Below are 23,687 nucleotides of genomic sequence, written 5' to 3'. Positions count from 1 at the left end.
AAACTTCAACACTACATAGTCCATAAGTCCAGAAACCAACCCAACCCATTGCTGTATCTTTCCTGCCAGTCAGACAGTGATACAGAGCCCTTACTGATGACTATTAGCATAAATCATCCTTCACCACCCACTTCAACTGAATTAGTAGGTCAACAGTATGCTCTGCTTACTGCCTGCATCTCAGCTCACCCCATCCACCCTGCAGTGTGCCAACCATAAACCATAAACATGCCCTTTTTTATAATTATTTTGGTTTTTGGAGATAGGGGTCTTACTATGTAGCCCAGACTGTCTGTGAACATGATCCTTCTGTCTTGACCTCCTATGTGCTAGGATTGTAGCCATGTGCCACCTCATCTGGCACACATACATCTTACTTCTGCTGGAGGTTTTACAGTTGAAGTTTCTCCAATCCAGAATGGCCTAAAGAAATTTATGACTATACCAAACCACCACTCCAAAATGCTCTGAAGGACATTTGAGGAAGACATAATAAGGTCTACAGCCCCATGAACACCAACAGAAGGAACCCACCACAGAAAGCAAACAATTAGAGGGAAAGGAAAATAAAAAGGGAGAGAGAAAACAACAGGAAAATAACATGACAAGGATAAGTCAATACATTTCAGCTATAACCATCAATGTTAATGGTCTTTATTCACAAATCAAGAGACACAGACTAGCAGAAGGGATCAAGAAGCAAGATCCAGTAACATGCTGCATACAAGAAACACATTTAATATAAAAAAATTTCACAGCCTGAAAGTCAAAGGATGCAAAACAATATTTCATGTGGCAGGAACCCAGAAAAAAGCAGGGGTACCTATTCTATTTGTAGACAGTGAATTTCAAGCCAAGACTGATGAAAAGAGATAAAGATAGTCACTACACCCTTGTAAAGGGAACAATCTAAAAGGAAGACAATAATCATAAATATATATGCAACAAATACCAGTGCACCCACCTATACAAAACAATTACTAATGGAATGAAAAATCAAATGAACCATAATATAATTGTATTGGGAGGCCTCAATACCCCACTGTCACAAAAAGATTGATCAACTAGATAAAAAAAAAAATCAAAAGTGAAATATTGGAACTAAATCAAACTTTTGAACAAATGGACTTATCTAGAGACACGATCACAGTATCACATCACAACATCAGAATACATATTCTTCTCAGCTATACATGGGACCTTTTCCAAAACAGTCCATATATGGCTCATAGAATATGCCTAAGTAAGTGCAAAGGAATTCAAATTGTCCCATGCATACTATCAGATCACAATACAATGAAATTGGAAATCTGTGCCAAAGGAAACCCCAAGAACTTCATAAGAACTTCATAAACACATGGAAAATAAACAGCACCCTACTGAACAACCAATGAGTCATAGATGAAATTAAAAAAGAAATTAGACAGCTGTTATAGTTGAATGATAAGGACAATACAGCATCCTGGAACTCATGGCACACAATGAAAGCAGTTTTAAGAGGGAAATTTATAGCATTAAATTCTCATCACAAAGACAGAGCAAGCACATATAAAAAACTTAATGTTGAACCTCAAACTTCTAGAAAAACAAGAATACACAAAGCCAAAAAGTTGTACAAGGTGGAAATTATAAATATCAGAGCAGAAATTAACACACTAGAGACTAAAAAGACAATTCAAAGAATCAATGAATCGAACAGTTGGTTCTTTGAAAGATTAAATAAAACTGACAAACCTTTAGCCAACCTTATTGTTAGGACCCCAGGCTGAGTCCCCCACCCAGACAGATTAGAAAACCATCTCCTAAGGGGCTGGGGATTTAGCTCAGTGGCATAAGCACCTGCCTTGCAAGCAGGCGGTCATGAGTTCGATCCTCGGTACCGGAAAAAAGACCAAAAAAAAAAAAAAAAAAAAAAAAAAAAAAAAACCATCTCCTGGCTTCACACTTGACTTGAAGGAATCTACCAGCTCCCTGGATACCTAGAATAAGAACCCACCAACAATCAGAACTTGGTGCTTGTGTTCTAACCACTGGTAACATCCTGCACCCATCAAACCCTGAACTCACTCTGACCCACATCAACCCCCTGGAAAGCCCCTAAAATTTTACTTTTCACGCCACAAAGTCCTCTAACAACAGGTCTCTCCCTCCTCTACTTAAATTCTCCTATAAAAATATGTCCTTGCCTCTCGCTAGGGGCCAACAGTCTTTTTATTCTTGGCCCAACCTCATCCGGTCTGCAATAAAGTAATCGCTATTTGCTTCAACTTCACTTAGCTCAGTGGTATCAACTGCGCCTCGATTTAGCCTAGCACTTATCATTAAAAGAGGAGGTCCATGGCTATAATCCCAACACTCAGAAGGCTGAGGCAGGAAGACTGCTGCAAGTTCGAGATAAGGCTGAGATACAAAGTGAGCCCAAGGCCAGCCTGACCTGCATAGCAAAACCTTGTCTCAAAAAGACAAAAAAGAAAAGAAAAAGATAAAGAAAAAAAGAAACAAAAGACACAAATGCACATAATGAAGGATGAAAAGGATACAATCACAACAGACCCTTTAGAAATTCAGAAAATCATCTCTAGCTACTTAGAGAGTAGGTAAAAAAAGAAAAGAAACATGTACTCTTTTCTTTTTCGTCTTCTTCTGGCAGGGTCTCATCGTATAGTTTAGGTTGGACTTGAACTCACTTTGTAGTCTAGGCTGATCTCGAGCTTGCAATGATGCTCCTGCCTCAGCCTCTCAAGTGAAAATTTGTATTCTAGTATGACGGAAAATATAGAACAAATGGACAGATTCCTAGATACATATGATTACCAAAGCTGAATCAAGAAGACATAAAAATACTAAATAACCTTGTATCAATAATTGAAATCAGGATGTAATTAAAAACCACCAACAAAGAAAAGCCCAGGCCTCAGTGGATTTACTGCTGAATTCTACAAGAAATTTAGACAAGTGGCCAGGGGTTTAGCTCAGCAGTGTAAGTGCCTGCCTTGCAAGCACATGGTCATGAGCTTGATCCTCGACACCAAAAAGAAAGAAATTTAGACAAGACATAATGCCACAATTTCTCAAACTCTTCAATGAAACTGAAAAGAAAGCAATACTTCCAAATTCATTCCTGAAAGGAGGCATTAGCCTGATACCAAAACCAAAGAAGGACCAACTAAGAAAAAAAATTACAGGCCAATTTCCCTAATGAGCACTAATGCAAAAATCCTCAATAAGACACTGGCAAACAGACTGCAGCAAATTGTAGAGAGCTGCTGAAACCGGAGGTAGATCACATATGGCCAAGGCCAGCCCTAAAAAAACCAAAGAGCGTAAAAAAAACCAACTAAATAAGGTGTTCCAGCTCCAAGAAGACAAGGAGCCTAACCCAGCCAGGTAAACAAGTTGCCAAGCAGCAGATTGAAATTGACATTCTTCTTGGGATTCTGTAAAGGATACATAAATGTGCTACAGTGGTTGAGCAGTTCCTTCTCTCCCATCAGGTCAGTAAGAGTCCCACCCGACCTTAGCTATTTTTTGTTCCTTTGTTTTCTCTTCCTCTCTTGGTCCTTAACTTAAGAACCTCAAGAGGCACCACAAGAGAGGTTTCAACAGCAAATTGTCAAGACTGTACACCATGATCAAATGTGATTCATCCCAATGATGCATGGATGGTTCAATATACGTAAATTCAAAAATGTAATATGCCATATTATCAGAGCCAAGGACAAAAATCGTATGATCATCTCAATACATGCAAAAAAGCTTCTGACAAAGTTCAGCAGCCATTCATGATAAAAACTATACAGAAAACTGGAATAGATGGACTCTATTTCAATCTGATAAAGGTCATCTATGACAAATGGACAGTCAATGTCAAATGAAATGGACAGTCAATGTCAAACGAAATGGACAAAAATTGAAGCTTCACTCTATATTAGGAACAAGACAAGGATGTCCACGGTCTACAATCTTATTCAACATAGTCCTAGAAACTTTAACAGGAACAGTTAGACAAGACAAAGAAATAAAAAGAATAAAGATAGGAAAGAGAGAAGTTAAATTATCATTATTTGCAGATAACATGATACTCTACTTAGAAGATCCCAAAAACTCCATCAAAAGACTACTAGATGTAATAAGCAAATTCAGTGACATAGCTGGTTACAAAGTCAACACTCAAAAATCAATAGCCATCCTATACATGAATAACAAACTCTATGAGACAAAAATTAGGGAAGCACTATTTTTACAATAACATCCAAAAAACACTGAACACCCATGAATCAACTGAACAAAAGATGTAAAAGACCTCTACATTGAAAACTACAGTACAGTTTGAAGAGAATATTAGAAAATAGAAGAGATAACCTGTGTTCTTGATTAGGAAGAACCAATATAGTGAAAATGGCCATACTTACAAATTGTTATGCAGATTCAATGCAATCCGAATCAAAATTCCAATAGCATATCTCATAGAATTACAGCAAAGAAGTCTAAAATTCATCTAGAACCAGAAGAAACCTAGAATACCAGGGCCATCCTGGGCAGCAAAGACAAGACAGGGGACATCACAATTTCTGACTTGAAATTACACTACAAATATACTACTGTGACAAAAACAGCGTGGTACTGGCAAAAAAACCCAGACCCACAGATCAATGGAATATAGATTAGAAAATGCAGAAACAACTGCAGACACACGAAGCCACTTTATCTTTGACAAAGGTGACAAAAACGTTCACTGGAAGACTGCCTCTTTAATAAATGGTGCTGAAAAAACTGGCTCTACACATGCCAAAGATTAAAACTGGACCTATATCTGTCACCAGGTACTAAGTTAAAATCAGAATGGATCGAAGACCTTAATAGTAAAGTAGAAACATTAAATGTGCTAGAAGATAGAGTAAGTAAAACTCTTAAAGACACTGGTATAGGCAAAGACTTTATGAACAAAATCCAGATTACACAGGAACTATCACAAAGAATCAATAACTGGGATCTTACCTTACAGAAAAGCTTTTCCACAGCAAGAGAAACTACCAACAGAGTGAAGAGGCAACCCATAACATGACAGAAAATGTTTGCAAGCTTTTCTTCAAGGATTACTATCAAGAACATATAAAGAACTCAAAAAAAAAAAAAAAAATCAGTCTTCCCAGATTTAAAGACCCAATCAAAAAATGTGGATGAACACACACTTCGCAGACAAAGAAATACAAACAGCAAATAAATATGTAAAAAAAAAAATGTTCAACACACTGGTCATTCAAGACATGCAAATTAAAACAACACTGCAAGAGTGACTACTCTCCCCAGCAAGAGTAACTACTATCAAGAAATCCAACAGTAACAAATGCTGGAGGGGCTATGTGGAAAAAGGAAACCTCCCTCCACTGTGGGTGGGAATACAAACTGGTACAACCACTGTGGAAATCAGTGTGGAGATTTCTCAAAAAACTAGGACTAGAAGTCTCATTCAACCTAGCTATCCCCCTTCTGGATGTGATCTCAAAAGAATTAAAAACATCATACCACACTGATATATGTTCTCCTATGTTGATAACAACACAATTTGTAATAGCCAGATCTTGGAAACAACCTAAACGGCCATCGACTGAGGAATGAATAAAAAAGATGTAGTAATTTTATATAATGGAGCAGTATTCAGCCATAAAGGATAAACTGAAGACTTATAGTTAAATGGATGCATTTTGAGAACATAAACATTAGTGAGATAAGTGAGACATACATGTAAAAATCATATTGATTCCTTAGTGTGAGACGTGAAAGAAAAATGTGGCCAGGCGTGGTGGCACACACCTGTAATCCCAGCACTTGGGAGGCTGAGGCAGGAGGATCTAGGAGGATCTTTACAAGTTCAAGACCAGCCTGGGCTACAAAGCGAGCCCAAGCCAGCCTGAATGGCACAGTGAGACCCTGGTCTCAAAAAAGACCAAAAAAAAAGAAAGAAAAAGAAAATACATGTGTATATACATGTATATAAAAAACAGTTAAGATAGTTACACTACTGATTTCTCTGAGCTCACTGAAGAGAAAGATTTGTACTCCTATTGTTCAGCCAATTGAATGCAGATGTCTTGTGCTCTGGGTGAATGATTTGGGGACAAAAATGCACAATGTATGTACCACTGTTGCCCCCTGAAGAAAATAAAAACAAAAGTAACTCAATAAAAATGCAAAGTACATACAGGATTACAACAATTTTAAAGACAAACAAATGGTCCTATTGTGTGCTTCCAACAATAAACTCAAAAGTCTACAGCACACACACACAAAAATATATAAAATAAGAAAAGCACCTTGAAAAGTGGGGTCTTGGGCATCCAACTTTCTGCGTCCTCTTGTGTCTCCCTTAGAGAAGTTTTTTCTCTCAATTAATTCTTCCTATTCTTAAAACAATTTTTTTAAAAAAGAAAATAAGAAAACAAATGCCTGAGACATGTAGCTCAGGATGGGAGTGGGTACACACACAGTGCCCAAATTAAACGAACAAAAAGTTGGTAATCTGTCCCTAATTTTTTTTTCAAAACAGAATAAAAGATTACACTCTACACCTGACCTACACATCTGGGCCTTTTTTAAAGACAACATCTCACTAAATTGTGCAGGCTGGCCTCAAACCTGCAATCAGTAGCCTCCTTGTGCTATGGTGCTCAGCTTTGTCCACAGACTATCTCCAAAATTTTTTTACCAGGTACCCACTATAAGTAACCCAAACTAACAAAGATTGAGGCCCTTTCAAAATGTTTTTTCCCAAGACTATTTTACTAACTGGAATAACACAACTGAGAATATCTTAGAGTTTCACAAGCTTATATGTAATGGTGGGTACATTGTTTCATCTTGAGAAGTTCAGAAGTTTAACTCAAGGACTCAGCAGCTGGGTAGGAGGAAGGGGACTATGGCCCTCACTCTGTAAACATCCTCATCCTATGCAAGAGGAGTGCAGGGAGATGACCTGAGTGCTACACCTACCCGAGGGTGGGCTGCCTGCTGACAATGTGAAGCAGAGTAGAGACATGCTCTTGTCTGCCTGCCTTCTGCCACCATGAACTGCTGCCCTTGGTTGGAGCTGGCAGAGTTCAGACACAAACTGAGAGCTAAATAAACCTTTCCATCTTTACCTGTGAGGGTCAGGTATTTTGTACCAACAACAAGAGAAAAGTAACTGAAACTCTACCAGTAAAAGAAATGCTTTACTTCTAATTCAGCAAACATATCTCAAACTTCACAAAACACTTGCAAGGATATATCAGTAATTCAAGTTAAAGTATTTATTTATATTATCAATTACAAAATGTCAATATAAGTAGATATTAATTATCAATTCTATTTTAGCCACAAAAAGAATATACTGCTTATTCTGCTTTCAAAATTTAAATATTTTCAGCTATATGCCTGAGGCCAGCACACATCAAACATAGTAAAATATTTCAGTTACTCTCTTATCTTCTTACCTGTAATCACTCTGGCGGCTTGCAGAATGATCGTCTCTTGACCATCGATAGCCAGATTCATCCTGTAACATAACAAAGTTATTAACACGGTTAACAATTTTCAGACAAGTGGGATAAGACAACACGTCAACCATTTCAATAACCAGAAGTAGACAGTTAACTGAGAACCTATGACATCATTCACCTCATATAAAAGCATCTGTTTATGTTCAGTTCATGCAGTACAGATGTACTGCCAAAGTATCAATATCACAAAATAACAGTATCACAAAAGTTAATGGCTGCTGGAGAACAAAGGCTTAAAGTAGTTATCACTTCTCCACCCATCATTTTCCAAGTTCAAGCTCAAAAAGAAACTTGATACTTTTTTCTTTTTCACTTTTCTAGCTCAAGTTTTCTTTTCTTTTTTTTTAAACCGGTACCAGGGATCGAACTCATGACCACGCGCTTGCAAGGCAGGCGCTTATGCCGCTGAGCTAAATCCCCAGCCCCTCAAGTTTTCTTTTCACAGCTTCTCTGACTTAAAACCATAGCAAAAAGCAATAAAACACTATCAGTGATAAACTACGTTCAGGCTTCTATGAAGCAATAAATTCTACATGGACCAAACACATTTTGACCTCTTAAAATATATTCTCAAAGATTCATAAAAGAACAGAATAGTAATCCATACTCAATTACTTTAAAATTATATGCAGAAAATAACAATCAGAAAAATCAATACAAAAAGAAATGCTCTTCATGTTCCTGTTTATCAACACATTTCTACTGCTAAGTAAAATTTATATATCATTTTCCTTTTCAACATTAAATATAAACAAAAGGAAACAATTCAACTGCTATAATAAAATGCCAGATAAAGTGAGTAGTTTGTTTTATGAAAGTGAACTTCAAATAAGAATTACTGTGAGAATCCTAAGGAACACACGTGTGCTTGGTTTTGTTTGAAGAAAATTTAAAGAAAAATGTTACACAAAGCATGAAGACAAATATAACTATTTTGTTTTCCTTTGTTTCATGGTGCTGGGCACTGAAATCAAAGCCTTTGCACATGCTAGGCAAGCAGTTCAGTTATAGCCCCAGCCCAGGCAAACAAAATTTGAAAGATCAAAAGGAAACAACTATGCTCTTCTGTAAGTACTTAAGGTACAAGTTTTTGGTTTGGTTTGGTGTGGTGGGGGACGCTTATAAGGTTTCAAAAACTGTCCAAAGAACAAAAGGATACATAACTCCTTGTCAGTAATAAAGGCCAAAAAAGGTTTCCATGAAAGGTACTCCTTTTCACAAAAGGTAGCAAATGTTTATGCTACAATCAAACTGTTTCTCCCTGCTACCTGTTTCTACCTGGAGAATGATTTTGATGGCAGAATCTAGAACTTCCAGCCTAGAAACAATGCACAGCATTTATTTTTCAGCACCTGACCCCTCTTCACAAAGGAATACCACAGCATTTAAGAGATGAACAACAACAACAACAAAAAAAAAAACTCTATGAAACGGAACATGTAACACTCCATACTTTAGGAACAAACATAAGAAAATAATGAAGAGTCTCATAGGCACTTCAGATTGTTACTATTATGTAACAGCAAAAGAATGGAAGTCCCTTAAGTACCCAGCCTTGGAAACTACTAACCTCCATTTCTCCAAGTGCACACTAACCCAATAGCCAGTGTGAGGTCAAAGCAGTGAATGGTTAATTACTATGTTATACATAGTACAAAAGGGGAAAAAGGAAAAGAAAATCTATACCAAATGAATATTGTAAAAATGTAAGCTAAAACACAAACTGTGTCAAAAAATACCTTTAAACAAGTCAATAACAAATCAGTGCTCCTTAACCAACTTCTAGATTATCAAGAGATAAATTATAATAGTAATAATAGTAATTAATATTTTTAAAGTGATTATGACATGAGCAATGTTTTGAGTTTGTTTTTTATCTTTTGGAGTTTAGGGTAGCCTGGAAAGCACTTTGTAGCACAGGCTGACCTCAAACTCACAAGCCATCCTTGTGCCTCAGCAGTTACTTCAAGTTAGCCTAAAATGCAATTTGTAGCACAGGTTGAGCTCAAGCTCAAAGCCGAATGGGTGCTGGGACCTGCCTCCTGAGTGCTGGGACCACAGGCTGCAACACCACACGGGGGGTGAGTACATTTCACTACAAACTAGCAAATAGACTTTAACAATCAAAACAAAAAATGAGACTATTAACAACCTTAAAGCATTTTACCAATAGCATTTTATCAAGATGAATGTATAATAATTTATAAGTGGGTACATTCAGTATGAAATGGTTCATCATTCTCTAAGTATCAAGGCAAGAAATTATACAGCTCTGCAAATCTCTGCTAATTTAAAGGATTAAAAAACTCAACGTAGGCTGAGATATAGTTTAGTGGTAGAACACTTGCCTACCATATGCAAAGCCAGCACTGAACAAAGGCAAGCAAGCTGGAATTACTTGCAATCTGAGCTGTCCACGGTGCTTACCAATTGTCCAATGCCCCAACATTCATGACTACAAATTTGCATTTCACAGCTCCAAAAGGCCATTCAACAGAGCGTCAGAAGGAATTATTTATTCAAGTGCTTGTATGGCTGTCACATACATTTTAATTACATGAGTTTTAAACTTATAAGAAATAACGGTTAGTACATGGGGAAATTTTACATACTCCTCTGTGAGATGGACCACTTCTTCGATCATGAGAAAAACTGCGGCCCTCGTCATAGTCTCGATAACCAACATGACTGTAATATCTACTGTAGCTTCCTTCACCAGGTCTGTCTAGCAGTGGTGGTTTCTTTTCTAGCAGTGGTGGTTTCTTTTCTAGCAGTGGTGGTTTCTTTTCTAGCAGTGGTGGTTTCTTTTCTAGCAGTGGTGGTTTCTTTTCTAGCAGTGGTGATTTCTTTGGCACAATATTAACTACTCTATGGTAGCCATCCTAAAACAGACAAAAAAGAAATATATAAAAAAAATCACTAATTTCTCTGTTTAATTTTGGAAAAATTTTTTATAAGTACAGGAGAACTTATCCTTAATCAAACAGAATAAATATATAAACAAACAAAAATGCATTAATGAAACAACAGGATTATAATTAATAGTAAAGTCTTTATGATGATTAAAAGAAACAAAACAAAGAAAGCCAACCATTCAAAATAATAAGCAACAATGCCAAAAACTACAAAAAAAAAAATATTACTTTCATTAAAAAAAAAAAAAAACTTCAGAAAATACGGATGATATAATTCTATTCTTACTTTCCTAAGAAATGTAGAAATAAAACATATTTGGAGTACTGTGTGTGAACCATCCTATTTAGAAGTACAAGATTTTTACATATAACCAATAGCAAGCAAAATAATGATGCTGAGCTAGAGATCAAAAGGAAACATTTTGCTATTTCTTCAGCACAATTGAAAAGGATAACCTTTTGCTTAACAAGTTCACAAGCAAAATAAAAGCTGATCCGAAATTATAAAATGTTTTCAAAGTAACAAGCTCTTGATGTTTTCACATTTAACCACCAGGGTGAGTTTTTTATATTGGAATTTGAGAAATTGGACAAAAGAAGAACACCTGTCTCCAGTTAGCAGATGATGAAGAAATAACTTAAGGATTATCACAGCAAGAATAGAGAGTTACAGAACATGTATCCATAATCTATTGTAATTCATAGTATTTCTAACAATATTGTGTGAAATATACATGAAATAAACTTAAAAGCTGGATGGAAGGTTAATATGTCACCTGATTTAACAACAGTAACAAAAACTTCACAGAAGGTAGAGTTCAACACTGATGTCTGGTTAATTCAACAATCTTAAAGGTCAGTTTCTCATGGATAAAACAGCGTTAATATTAACATCTACCCCCCTGAAGTTACTAGGACTTAAATGAGAAATTGTATGTAAAGTGCTTAGGACACATTTCTGTACATGCTGGGTCCTCTTAAAATGTTTAATGAATTATCACCTTTGCAAGTCCCAAGTACTAAATTCCTCCCTTAAATGGCTTCTTAGCATTAATCACAAAAAGCACTGAATTGTTATTAAATTACTATGGAACACTCAATTTTTCAACTGTGAGAAAAAAACAAAGTCAATACTTTATATCCATTCATGAGATTAAATATCTAATCCTTCCAGTTCCAAGAAATCCTAAAACCCCCTAAATCCCTTAAGTGTTTGCATATGCTGAGGTGGGGGACGACAGAAGTATGCGTGCACAACGCAGCTACAGATAAAGAGCTTTCTACTTTACAAAGCAGCCTTTTCCTCTGTTCAACTGCCCAGTTACCAGAAGAAATATTACTCAGCGTGTGTAAGCATCTTGCCTGGCAAGCACAAGGTCATGAGTTTCATCAAGATTCTGTATGATAAAACTTTCAGAGATTAAACTCAAATCACATTTAGTTATTTTCAAAAATGCCTTTACCAGCCAGGGATTTGGCTCAGCGTGTGTAAGCATCTTGCCTGGCAAGCACAAGGTCATGAGTTTCATCCCTGGTACAAAAAAAAAAAAATTCATTTACCAATGGTACGTGGTAGCACATGTTATAATCTAGGAGCATGGGAGACTGAGGCAGGATGATCCTAAATTCAAACCAATCTTGGAAATTTAAAGACCTGTGGAGAATCTGTCTCAGAATTTAAATAAAACAAAAGGACTAGAGATGTCGCTAAATATCACAGTCCTGGGTTCAATCTCCAGTATCATTTACTAATTAAAGAAAACACTCAGGTAGTTGTTTACTAAAACAATCTCATTTTTATGAAAGGTAGCTTTCATGTCCACAATGAATATTAAAGGGCACTTTGTGTATGTCCTAAAAAAAAACTGTTCAAATAATAAGTATACTAACAGTACTTACAGTACTGTACTCTGCTCTTTAGACATCTAATCTTTTGGAGGGAGTGAAGTAGGGGGAAAACCTGGAAATGAAACTCAACACCTTATGCTTGCAAGGCACGTGCTGCACCACTGAGCTAAATCCTCAGCCCATAGAGATCTAATCTTAAAAAAAAAACTTTCATCTTATATGAAAGTATTTAAGAAAACAAAGATTTCAGATTTTCTCCTTAAGAAGCTTAAATTTAATAAGGTTTTAAAGTTTTTAAAAAGCAGCAAAATAAAGTTCAAGCATTACTTCTTATTACCTGCACTGTCAAACCTGAATGAAACTACTATTACTATTTGAAATTCTTGGGAAGGGAGTTTAACTCAGAAGCACAAGCACCTGCTTGGCAAGCACAAGGTTGTGAGTTCCATTCCCAGTACCAAAAAGAAAATAAAGCCAACACAAACCAAACAAACAAATGAGAAAAAAAAACTATTTGAAATCTTACACGAATCTTACCCTGAGTTGTACATATATATCATTTTCCTTTCTAAATGATCGTATCACATATAGGGAATATGGTATTCAAGTCTGGAACCACAATTTTAGGAAAACCTATTAAAATAATGGCAATGGAGGGCTGGGGATTTAGCTCAGTGGCTAAGTGCCTGCCTGGCAAGCACAAGCTTGTGAGTTCGATCCCCAGCACCAAAAATATAAAGAAAGAAAGAAAAAAACAAAATAATAGCAATGGCAATACCATTATAATCTGGAGGCTGAGGAAGTAGTTCAGTGGCAAAGCCTTTGTGTACCCTGGATTCAATCTCCAACTGTCAGAAAGAAACAAAAAACTAGAACAAGAAACTAAAATAGAAAAGCTTAAAGTCTTACATACAACCAGAAATAAAAATTATAAAAGTATCTTAAAAAATCATGAACAGTAGTTGGATATGGTGTCACACACCTTTTAGTCCCAAGATCCAGGAGACTAAGTCAGAGGACTTAACAACTTAGTTAACACCTTGCAGGTAGGCAGGCAGGCAGGCAGAGACAGGAGGACAGACTGGGGATGTAGCTCAGTGATACAGCATTTAGTGGTTTAATTCAGGGAGGTAGCAGTAGGATCAAGAAAGGAAACTCCACGGAGCTGAAATTTCCACTATTTCAAAAACAAGGTCTGAATGTAAATACCTCAACTTACCTCAGTGAAATTAATTATAATTGTCTACATAAATTCCTTTCTCTATATAAATAACACTTGGACTTATTTTAACAAAAAAAATTTAAATCAGAATATTAATATATCCACTCCCCTCTTTAAGCATCTTTATTAGACACATACATAGTTATTTACACTTGAAATTTACCATAAGACAATCTATGAAAGAAGAAAGTGGTAAAGACAGAGACAAAACACAAATGGCCTTGAGTAGATAGTCATTGGATGGGCAATTTGTCCTTTGGGAAATAATATTATTTGTTTTTATATACTCAATACTGTATTCTACTCATAAGAATCAAAAACAGCTACCATTGGGCACTAGCCAACTAGCAAGGGAACTGAGCGCAACTGCACAAGTAGTGGCTGGCACAGTGACTCCCCTGGCAAGCACGCACAGCCTTCAAGAGCCTGCAGGGCCTCTGCTGCTCTCACTCTTCACTCCCAGCACCTGCAAACTACTTGGCATGACACAGCACCACACATGTATTACCTACCTTATTTTGCTATCCAAATTTTACCTTAATTTTGTCATCACATGCTTTTTCACTGTAAGTATCCCACACAAAAGGTACCTAAATAAAAAAGCTATCAGGACAGGCATGGTGGCACACTTCTGTAATCCCAACACTCCAGAGGCTGAGGAAGGAGGATCACTGCAATTCCGAGACCAGCCTGGACTACAAAGTGAGCCCAAGGCCAACCTGAACCACACAGCGAGACCCTGTCTCAAAAAGACCACCCTCAAAACAAACAAACAAACAAAAAAAAACTATCTCCAGAAAAACTGACTTTCACTTTCACAAGCTCTAAGGTTTCCTCAACATGATCCCTTGTACTTTATGACAAATATCTTTATTTTGACACCCTCTGGTTTAATTCACTAGCTGGTTCTTCACTGAAATACTTACTGGTGCTTTATGAATCATCCCAAGGTTTTCAAGGACAATAAAGCATAATAGTATTGGCACTCTCCCACCCAAAAAAGTGAAGGCATAGTATTGTCTTTACATAGAATTTGGCCAAAAAGTTACTGCATGTCTTTGAAAATGGTTACAACAAGAAGTCAAAGCCTAGTATTAGTATGGCCAGGTATGGTAGGACATGCCAGAAATTCCAGCACTAGGGAGGCTGAGGCAAGAGGATAAGCATGAATTCAAGTCCCGCAAGAACTAGATAGTGAGACTTTGTCTCAAATAAATAAAAAATACAAAAATACAAATAAAAATAGCCAGGTGTGGTAGCCACAACTATAATCTCAGCACTCTAGAGGCTTCCCCATTCAGCTTGTACAGTTTAGTGAAATCTGTCTCAAAATGTAAAACTGGGCTGGTAACTCTGGGCAAAGGCTATGGGTTCAACCCCCAGTACTAAAAAAACAAAAAGAATGAAAAGTTAAATCATCTTCTAGAATAGTTCTACACTGGGTGTCTGTATTCACTTAAAATTCAGCAAGTGAGCACCTAATATTTTGCATTTCACCAGGTACAGTGGCACACGTCTATTACCCCAATACTCATAAAGCTGAGACAGGAGGAACACAAATTTGAAAGAGCCTGATAGCAAAACACTTAGCAAAACACTGTCTCAAAGTAAGAAATAAAAAGGGCAGGCAGCTATTTCTATCACCAGTACCCAAAAAACACTGAACACTGTGCTCTACCTAACAATACACAAGCATTAGTTCTTAGTGGAAGAAGTACTTTGGCCACAAATTACTCTGAAAAGCATCAGAAAACTTATTAGAGGTTCAATAGGATGGATGGATGGGTACAGAATAAACCAACTTCAGTAATAGGGTAACAGCTGGATGCCAGGGACTAACCTGAAAAGCCTGAGGTTGTGAGTTCAATCCCCAGTATTAAAAAAAAAAAAGTAACTGAAGCTAAGTGTTAAGATTACAGATGTTCACCACAATATTCTTTCAACATTGTTGTATATTTGAAAATTTTCAAAACACTGGGAAAAGTTATATGAGTAAATTTATGTGAAACATTGTATAACACATTAGATTGTGGGTGTAGTTCAATGGAAGCACACTTATGCCTAGCATGTTTAAGGCCCAGATTCAATCTCCAACACTGCAATCAATCAACCAATAAAATAAAAGTGAGACATAAAAAATTAAAATAATCATACGAGTATTGTTATAGCTTACATTTAGATGTCCCCCACAAAGCCGCATGCAGTCATGTGGGCAGACTTCTAGAATCTGTGACTGATTCGAGGTCCAGTGCTAGCATTATAGGTGTGAGTGCTACACTGACCCTAGAGTGGGTGTGGCCTACATACAATATAAGGGACAGAAAGAGTCTTCTCTGCATGCTCCTCCCTTTCTGCTTTTGCTGTCTTCTGGCCACCATGAAGGGTTGTCCTCTGCCACATACCACTCTGCCTTGAAGCCAACCGAGTATTTACTGAAACTTCCACAAACTGTGAACTAAATAAATCTTTCCTTTCTTAACTTTAGGTGTTTTGTCCCAGCAAAAAGAGAAAGTAATCAAGAAAATTTTTTTAATGTTTCAGGAAATAAATGCAGGAGGAAGACTATTTCATCTCTAACATATTGTGAAGAATATAAAGAAATGCATTAATGAACTACTAGTAAGACAAAAGAGGTTGGAATTATAATTTCAATAAAATTACATCTGAGAATAACATGCTATATATTTCCTACAAAAAATCCCAGATACTAGCAAAATCACATTCTGTATTCACCAAAGGTAAGAATTGTATGAATACTGTTAGCTTTCAAAATACTATCACATAACATGAACATCCAAAACTCCCATCTGAAAAGTTCTAAACCTCAAGTTTTTGAAAGCTGCCACAATACCAAAAGTAGACAATTGCACAGCTGACTTCATAAATCTTATTACAAAATTTGAAAAAAATCTCAAATTTGAAACACTTCAAGCCCCAAGCACCTCATATAAGCTGCATAACTACATAATTATAAAACTTGGTTATGTTACTCAAAACTAATATAAATGTAATCAGAAAATAAAATACTGCTCTTCGTATCATTATGGATTTTACTGTTCTCACCACTGCTCTAAAAAAAAAAAAATCAGAAAAACCTACTTTAAATAACGTATTTCTTAAATCACAGAATGGTGGCACAAGTAAGTGTTGGGTGTGCTAATGCACACCTGTAATCCTAGGACTCAGGCCTCTGAGATAGGAAGACTGCTGTGAATTTAAGCCTGGGTTACATAGTGAGCTAATGACGAGCCTGAACTACACAGTGAGACCATCTCAAAAAGAAAAAAAAAAAAGAGCAAAGAATAGTGGCACATGTCTATGATGCCAGCTTGTCTATAATGCTAGGATCAAACAAGGCTGAGGCAAAAACATCATGAGTTCAAAGATAGCGTGGATTACAGAGCAAGACCCTATCTCAAAAATTCAAAAAGGAAAAAGGAAAATTTTCCAAGTTAGACAATATTTGTTAAAGAAGCAGAAAAGCCCAGTAGAAACAATTCTGCTTCAGTCCAGCTATATAAACTGCTAGTATTCTATCCCAATTTTTGTATTTTATCTTTAAAGATTCTGAAACTGAAATTTCTTCTCCAATTTAATACAAGCCAGTAGAAAATCTTCATTAACTATTGTAGTCTTCTTAGAATTCCCATGTTACCTATTTGTTGTCTATATCAGGCTAACAAGATGCACTCACATGTGTCTAAAGACATTCTGACTGGAAACTTGATAAAGGCTGAGAAACCACCTAACCATGCTAAGGAAATTATAGGTTAAAGACAGCATTCTAAGGGGAGCAGTGTTGTGGACAGAAAACAAGAAGTCACTCAGGCTAAGCAAACACTCCAGCACTGACCTATCCCTCCAAACCCAGAAAGCATGCTTTTAAGAGTAAGGCCTTGACTTCATGGGAGAGGATGGAATGGTGAACAGCAGAGAAACGGCCTCCCCAAGATCTGGTGTCCAGACACAGGAATACAGCAATGTGAGCAGGAGAAGGAGGAAGCATTTGGGTTCCCAGGACTAGGAAGGATCTAAAATCAGAATTGAAGCCCATGGAAAGAGGAAAAAGAAACTTCAAAGGAGGATAAAGAGGCAGGTGGTGCTTTCTCCCAAGCTGGAACTCAAATGTATGGGAGGAGTGCCTCAAATCTGCAGGCTCATGGTGACTACTGCTGCCCTACAGACCTCGACAGAAAATTACATTACACCAGTTCAGTGGAACAGGTAATGTCGAGGACTGCAGCGGCTGATGAGTTATTCAGGTTCAAATCTCCTGCAGGAGAGGGTGACTCGCTGGAAGCCATCTTGGAGAATGGCCAAATGAGTTTAGAACCAAGAGCAACTGCTGACTCCACCTAGTGGCTCCCAGTGTCAGGGTGAGATGCAAATCAGTAAGATACCAGGGAGCCACATGAAAGCCAAAAGGAAGTACAAGGACTACTGCAGGCTAAACAGGTCTAGCTCCATCCTCACAGCCAGAAACCTGTAAAGTTACAGCTACCTTTCTGGGATGACTCAACTTTGACCTGACTCTGTCGGCCCACATTGTCTACGAGTGACACCAAACACACACCTTCAAAGGACATTTTCTTATTTCCTTTTTCTCTTTTTTATTGTCTGCTTATTTTGGTTTTCTTTTTTTTTTTTTTTTTCATTTTTTATTATTGTATCAATATGAACATGGTTTCTAGTCTTTTTGCCAAAGAACCACAGGCTGGGCCACATAGGCAACAACTTCGCATCCCCAACTAATTGAAGAGGTATAATCTTGCAACACACACAAAACATAAAAGGCCAGCTGTACCTGGAAGACACCTCTGAGAAGTGGTGAATGAATGCTGTCAGAGAAAAAGATACAACTTGTCTATAAAGGAAATATCAGAATTATGGCAGACCTCTCAATACAAATCCTCAAATCAAGGAGAGTTTGATTGAGTGAAGTGTTTCATGTGCTTAAAAAAAAAAAAACCTCTAACCCAGACTGATGTAGCCTACAAAACTATCTTTCCAAACATGGGGAGGAGAGCAGGAATATAGCTCAGCAGCATAAGCACATGTCTGGCATGTGCAAGGTCGTGGGTGAGTTTGATTCCTAGTGCTGGAAAAAAAAAGAAAAAAAATGGAGAAATAAGATACTTCCATGACAAAAGACACATGAGGAAATTCATAAACACCAAACCTGTACTTGAAAATGCTCTACAGAACATTCTAGAAAGAGATAACAAGGATTACAACTTGATGAACCCCAACAGAAGTAATCCACCAGACAAGGCAAACAAAACAGGGTGGAAAAAAGGAGCCAACTACAGAAAATACGATGACAAGGATATCAATACATATATCAGTTATAATCAACAACATTAATGTCTCAATTTACCAATCAAAAGAAACAGTGGCAGAATGGATTAAGAAGCAAGCACCTACAGTATGTTGCATACAAAAATAAGGGCCATATAGGTATCTAATAGTTCAATATATGGCCACCTTGTGCTAAATGATTTCCATCCTGTAATGTATATGCTCTTGTGCAGGGAGCATGAGCTTCTTTGTCCTACACATTCAGAATGAGATTGCCAAAACACAAATGTATTCAAATGAGTGTCTGCTTGCCTTTCAGCTTTCCCAAGCCAGGAGCTCACAGCCACTTTTATCAATGAGGTCATACTAGCATGTGAGGACCTTCTCAACATATCCCCTTCAATTCACAATTCATGACACCCACATCCAAAACAATGTAAAATACACACTCAAAACAAATGAGGCAAAAAGTAATGTAGTAAATTGCATTTTTGTTGGAGAATAGGATCCAAGTATACAAAATAAAATAGAATGTCACATTTCCTCCCTCATCCCTGGAACTGATGTTGTAGTTACTCAACTTTTTTTTGGTACCTGGGATCAAACTCATGACGTAGCGTTTGCTTGCCTGGCAGGCGCTTATGCCACTGAGCTAAATCCTCAGCTAGTTATTCACTTTTTAAAGGGTGTGATTAAGTTTCATAATTAGGTGAAAAAATGCTGTGTCACTGAGATATAATACACTTTTCCAGAATACACAAATCACAAATATGCTGTCAGAGATAAATTTTGACAAGATAAACATACTACATATTTATTTCATGTCCACATAAAGACATGAAACGTTTTAATCTGAACAAAATCATTACACTCTCTCCCATAACTCCCACAACGAATTCCCACTTTCCTGGAAACTTTTGCATTTTAGAACTTAACATAAAAACAAGTATGCAAGATATATGGTTGTGCCTGGCCTGTTTCAGTATTGTATTTGTGACATGCACCTTCACTGTTATACCATTCAGTAGACCATTTACTCTCCTTCCTGTATACTGCAACAATTCGTATACCCTGATATTAGGCATTCGGGTTGCTGCTAGTTTGACACTCTCACAAATACTGTTGTTTATAAATATTTTTGACAGGACAATATGGTTTTGAAATACCACTTGACAATTTGGACTGTAAGCAATGAGGTTTGGTTTGCTATTTTTTTTTTTTTTTTCTTTTGGAGACAGGTTCTCACTATACAATTCAGATTCATTTTGTACTCAATAGCCCACACTGGTCTTGAACTTGCAGTGATCTTCCTGCCTCATCTACCCAAGTGCTGGGATTACAGGAAATCAACACTATGGTAGGGGCTCTATAAGCAAAAATTTTTAAATTCTTGAATAACAAATTAGGTCTGTACTAAATCTCACATCCAAAATTATAACTTGATATTTCTTTTTCAAATGTTAAACACTTTAATACAAGGATTCATGATTCCCTTTAAATCAGATGTGAATATAAAATTCCTTTTTCCCCTAAATGCAGACACTAAACAACACAAAGCAAGTATACAACTCAGTCATGAAAACAAATTACATTATTCTCAGATTATGACACAGTTAGCTATTATAGTGGTCTCAAACATCACTACTTTAAAAATCATAGCAATAAAAGGCCAAGCCTGTTCTTCATGGTGATGACTGGCTGCCTCGGGTCTGACCCTGTGGCTTCCCAGAGACAAACTCACGGCAGGAGGTGGAACCTTGAGTGAGTAAGGCCTGCTTCGGTCCCATGGGTGGGGGCTCATGGCCTCACAGATAATTCTGGGACCCTGATTCCCTTCTTCTCTTTGTGCTCCCCTGACACTAGGTGAGTGGCTTTGCTCTGGCACACAGGCACATAACTATATATATTCTTGCCACAGACCCAATTTGCCATGAAGTAAAACATTTAAAACATTAAGCAAAAACAAACCTTTTCTATTTATAAGTTAATTACTGTTATAGGAATAAACATGTAACTGAAATCTACTGAAGAATATACTACTGTACCACAAATGTGGTTTCTTTGTTCTTCATACTGATGTTTAACAACAATTAGCCTCCAATTTTATGTATCTTTATTTCATACACTTACAGCATTTTTAAAAAGGATCTATATCTTTAAAAACAAGCAAACAACAACAACAAAAACCTAAGAAACTATGTTAAATTTAATTTAATTGAAATTTAAATTGAAATTTAATTTAATTTAATTGAATTGAAATAAGGTCCAACACTGAAGCCAAATTCAGTTTCCAAAAGTCCCTCCCTAGGTTGCAAAGTCTTGAAAGGAAGACAAGCTTTAAGTTACTAACCAAATTAAGGCTTTAAATTCACCAGAAAGGGGTAAAAATATACCTCACTCCTTAGTAGAAGGGAACAGGAAGTATAGAAAGGCTTATACATCAGAAGAGGCTGAATAGGAACCAGAAAGTGGAACTAAAACAACAAAAAGAGGGATGAGTTTGCAATCAGATCTGGGTAGGTTCTAGAATTTCAAAAGGAGAAAAGCAATCTGGGCTTCCCCTTTTCTGGGAGAAAACAAGGAGCCAGAGAATTAAAGACAGGGAAATTTATCTTAAGAGACAGTTTAGAGCACATCTAGTCTGTTATAAAGGTCCTCAGGAAAACATTATCTCTCTACCTATAATACTTACTACTGTTGAAAATATTTTTGAGGCAAAAAAGTTTCTTTTTCATGAAGGTAACAAACAGAAAATAATATTTGAGACAAAACAGATTTAAATGTTTGGTTTTACTTACACTTTAATCTGACACACACATTCAATGAGGACTTCTATGACCTGTCTCTATTTCCTTTTTGTGCTAGTAGGGAATGAACCCAGGGCACTGCACCTGCTAGCCAAGTGCTCTACAAGGGATTTTTTTATCCTTTGAGTTCTTGCTAACTTGCCCAAGCTGGCCTTAAAGTTTTGATGTCCCTGCTGCTTCAGCCTCATCAGCAGCAGGGATCACAGTCACATACCACCATCCCAGGCTAACTTACCAACTGTCATCTTTACCTCAACTCCTAACATCCCCAGTTCTTTACTCTGCAACTACACCTGTATTTCTTAACTCTGCATGACAGAGCCCACTGGTGAACTTCTAAGCTATGCTCATGTTTACATTCTACCCGCAGAAGTGATAACTGATGTGGACAGGGGGCTCAAACATGGGTATGAAAGCGCTCCCTGAGGGGCAACTGATGTGACTCAGTGGAAGAGCACTTGCTTACCATACTGAAGGCTGAGTTCAAGCCTCTGCACCACACAAACAGAAAATAAAAAAGAAGCTGCCTAGGCAACATTAATGTGCAGATAAAACAGAGGGTCTCTGAGGTCAATCACTAAGCCCAAAATCCATCCTTAAATTTTCTCCCTGTTAATTGCAGTATCATTCACCACCTGCCTATTACCACCCCTACACAGAACTTCACACAGAACTTGTACAGCTTGGAAAGCCATACTCTTCAAACAGCAACTGCTTCATGTCTAACACACGGTGGCTTCCACTTCACTCAGCCTTCATGTCCCTCAATTCCTGCACATGCTTAATTCCTTTTTTTTTCAGCTACTAAGAGATTAAATACCGAATTACAAACCCAGTCTTCTTAAATTTTGTGACCCTGTTAAGTTGCTCCTGTTGGCCTCTAACTTACCATCTTTCTGCTTTAGCCTCAGGTATAACCTGAGGGTCAATGGCTGCCACTTTCCTTTTGAAACAAGGACCTGCTCCTTAGGGCATGCTGAGCTCTACCTCTCTAGCTTCCTGTCTCACGAAGAGTGCTGTGACCACTAAGACAGCAGGCTGTGCTGACACCTTCTTGAGCCTTCCCAGAGCTTCCCTTAGGCCTCCATAGGGGTTCTAGACAGAACAAGACTGTGCATGTGTGTGTGTGCAGGTGTGTTTTTCACATATTCATTTAATAAATACGGAGTTCCTAGAGAGTACAGAGACATTAAGCAAAACAGCAAACTCCTTAGATAAAGGCCTAGCTCACAATTTCTAACTCCCAGAGCCACTGAGATAGAAAGAAGACAGACAGCAAGCTGCCTACCTGAGCCCCAAATGCTCTGTCACCAGCCAGGCCGCCTGACTGGCGAAGCCCCACAGGAGCCCTCACTGGGGACAGGAACACATTTCTGTTCCAGGAAGAGTCATCTTTCTCCAAAATGAAAGCCTACTTCTACGGTTTCATATATTCATTTGGTAACCATTAATGCATGACAGCTGACAGCAAGAGTAGATGCTCAAATACTTATTAATGAACAGTCTGACCTTTATTAAACTAAAAATTTCTTCACAAATTAAATACAAACCTTTCGTCCTAGAAGTTTAAACAATATGCAGATTTTCTACATAAATAAAATATTTATTTTCTAACTTTTCTTTTTGTCTTTTTGAGACAGGGTCCCGCTATATGGTTCAGGCTGGCCGTGGGCTCACTTCGTAGCCCAGCATGGTCTTGAACTTGCAACAATCCACCTGCCTCAGCCTCCCAAGTGGTAGGATTACAGGAGTGCACAACCATACTCTGCTTGTTTTCTAACTTTTAAGAGATAAGCTTGGTCAATGTTTCGACCTGTTAGTTAATCTTTGCCACTTAAAGATGTTCACAGGTCAAGCTCTGCTCCAACCCATGAACTTACACACTATGGTCTGCATGATTCTGTGTGCAGGAGGAACTTACACTGGAATGACTCCGAGGAGGTACTCGTTCTCGGGGAAGTCTTTCGTAGTCATATCGTCCCTCAGACCACATCTCATTTCTTCCGTCAGCCACTAAAAAAAAAAAAGTTGTTGGAGACCAGGATTTAAAATTAACTAA

General features: G+C 37.4%; 1 protein-coding gene across 15 annotated transcripts in view; it reads right to left on the bottom strand.

The window, feature by feature from the left end:
• Positions 1-23,687, bottom strand: part of Pphln1 (periphilin 1) — a 148,045-nt gene that overhangs the window by 83,277 nt on the left and 41,081 nt on the right. For 8 of the 15 annotated variants that reach the window (XM_063254572.1, XM_063254569.1, XM_063254568.1 and 5 more), the window contains 3 exons: positions 23,550-23,641; positions 10,151-10,420; positions 7,473-7,534 (listed from right to left, as the gene is read on the bottom strand). In XM_063254572.1, the coding sequence (XP_063110642.1) occupies positions 7,473-7,534; positions 10,151-10,420; positions 23,550-23,641 (424 nt within the window). The remainder of the gene's footprint in view (positions 1-7,472; positions 7,535-10,150; positions 10,421-23,549; positions 23,642-23,687) is intronic. The other 7 variants (XM_063254574.1, XM_063254571.1, XM_063254579.1 and 4 more) reach the window with 2 other exon arrangements.

This window comes from Cavia porcellus, unplaced genomic scaffold (genome assembly GCF_034190915.1).
Source record: "Cavia porcellus strain 051 isolate PalLab524CR breed Dunkin Hartley unplaced genomic scaffold, mCavPor4.1 scaffold_8, whole genome shotgun sequence".
In the NCBI taxonomy this organism is placed as follows: Eukaryota; Metazoa; Chordata; class Mammalia; order Rodentia; family Caviidae; genus Cavia; species Cavia porcellus.
This window is presented reverse-complemented; position numbering and strand designations above follow the sequence as displayed.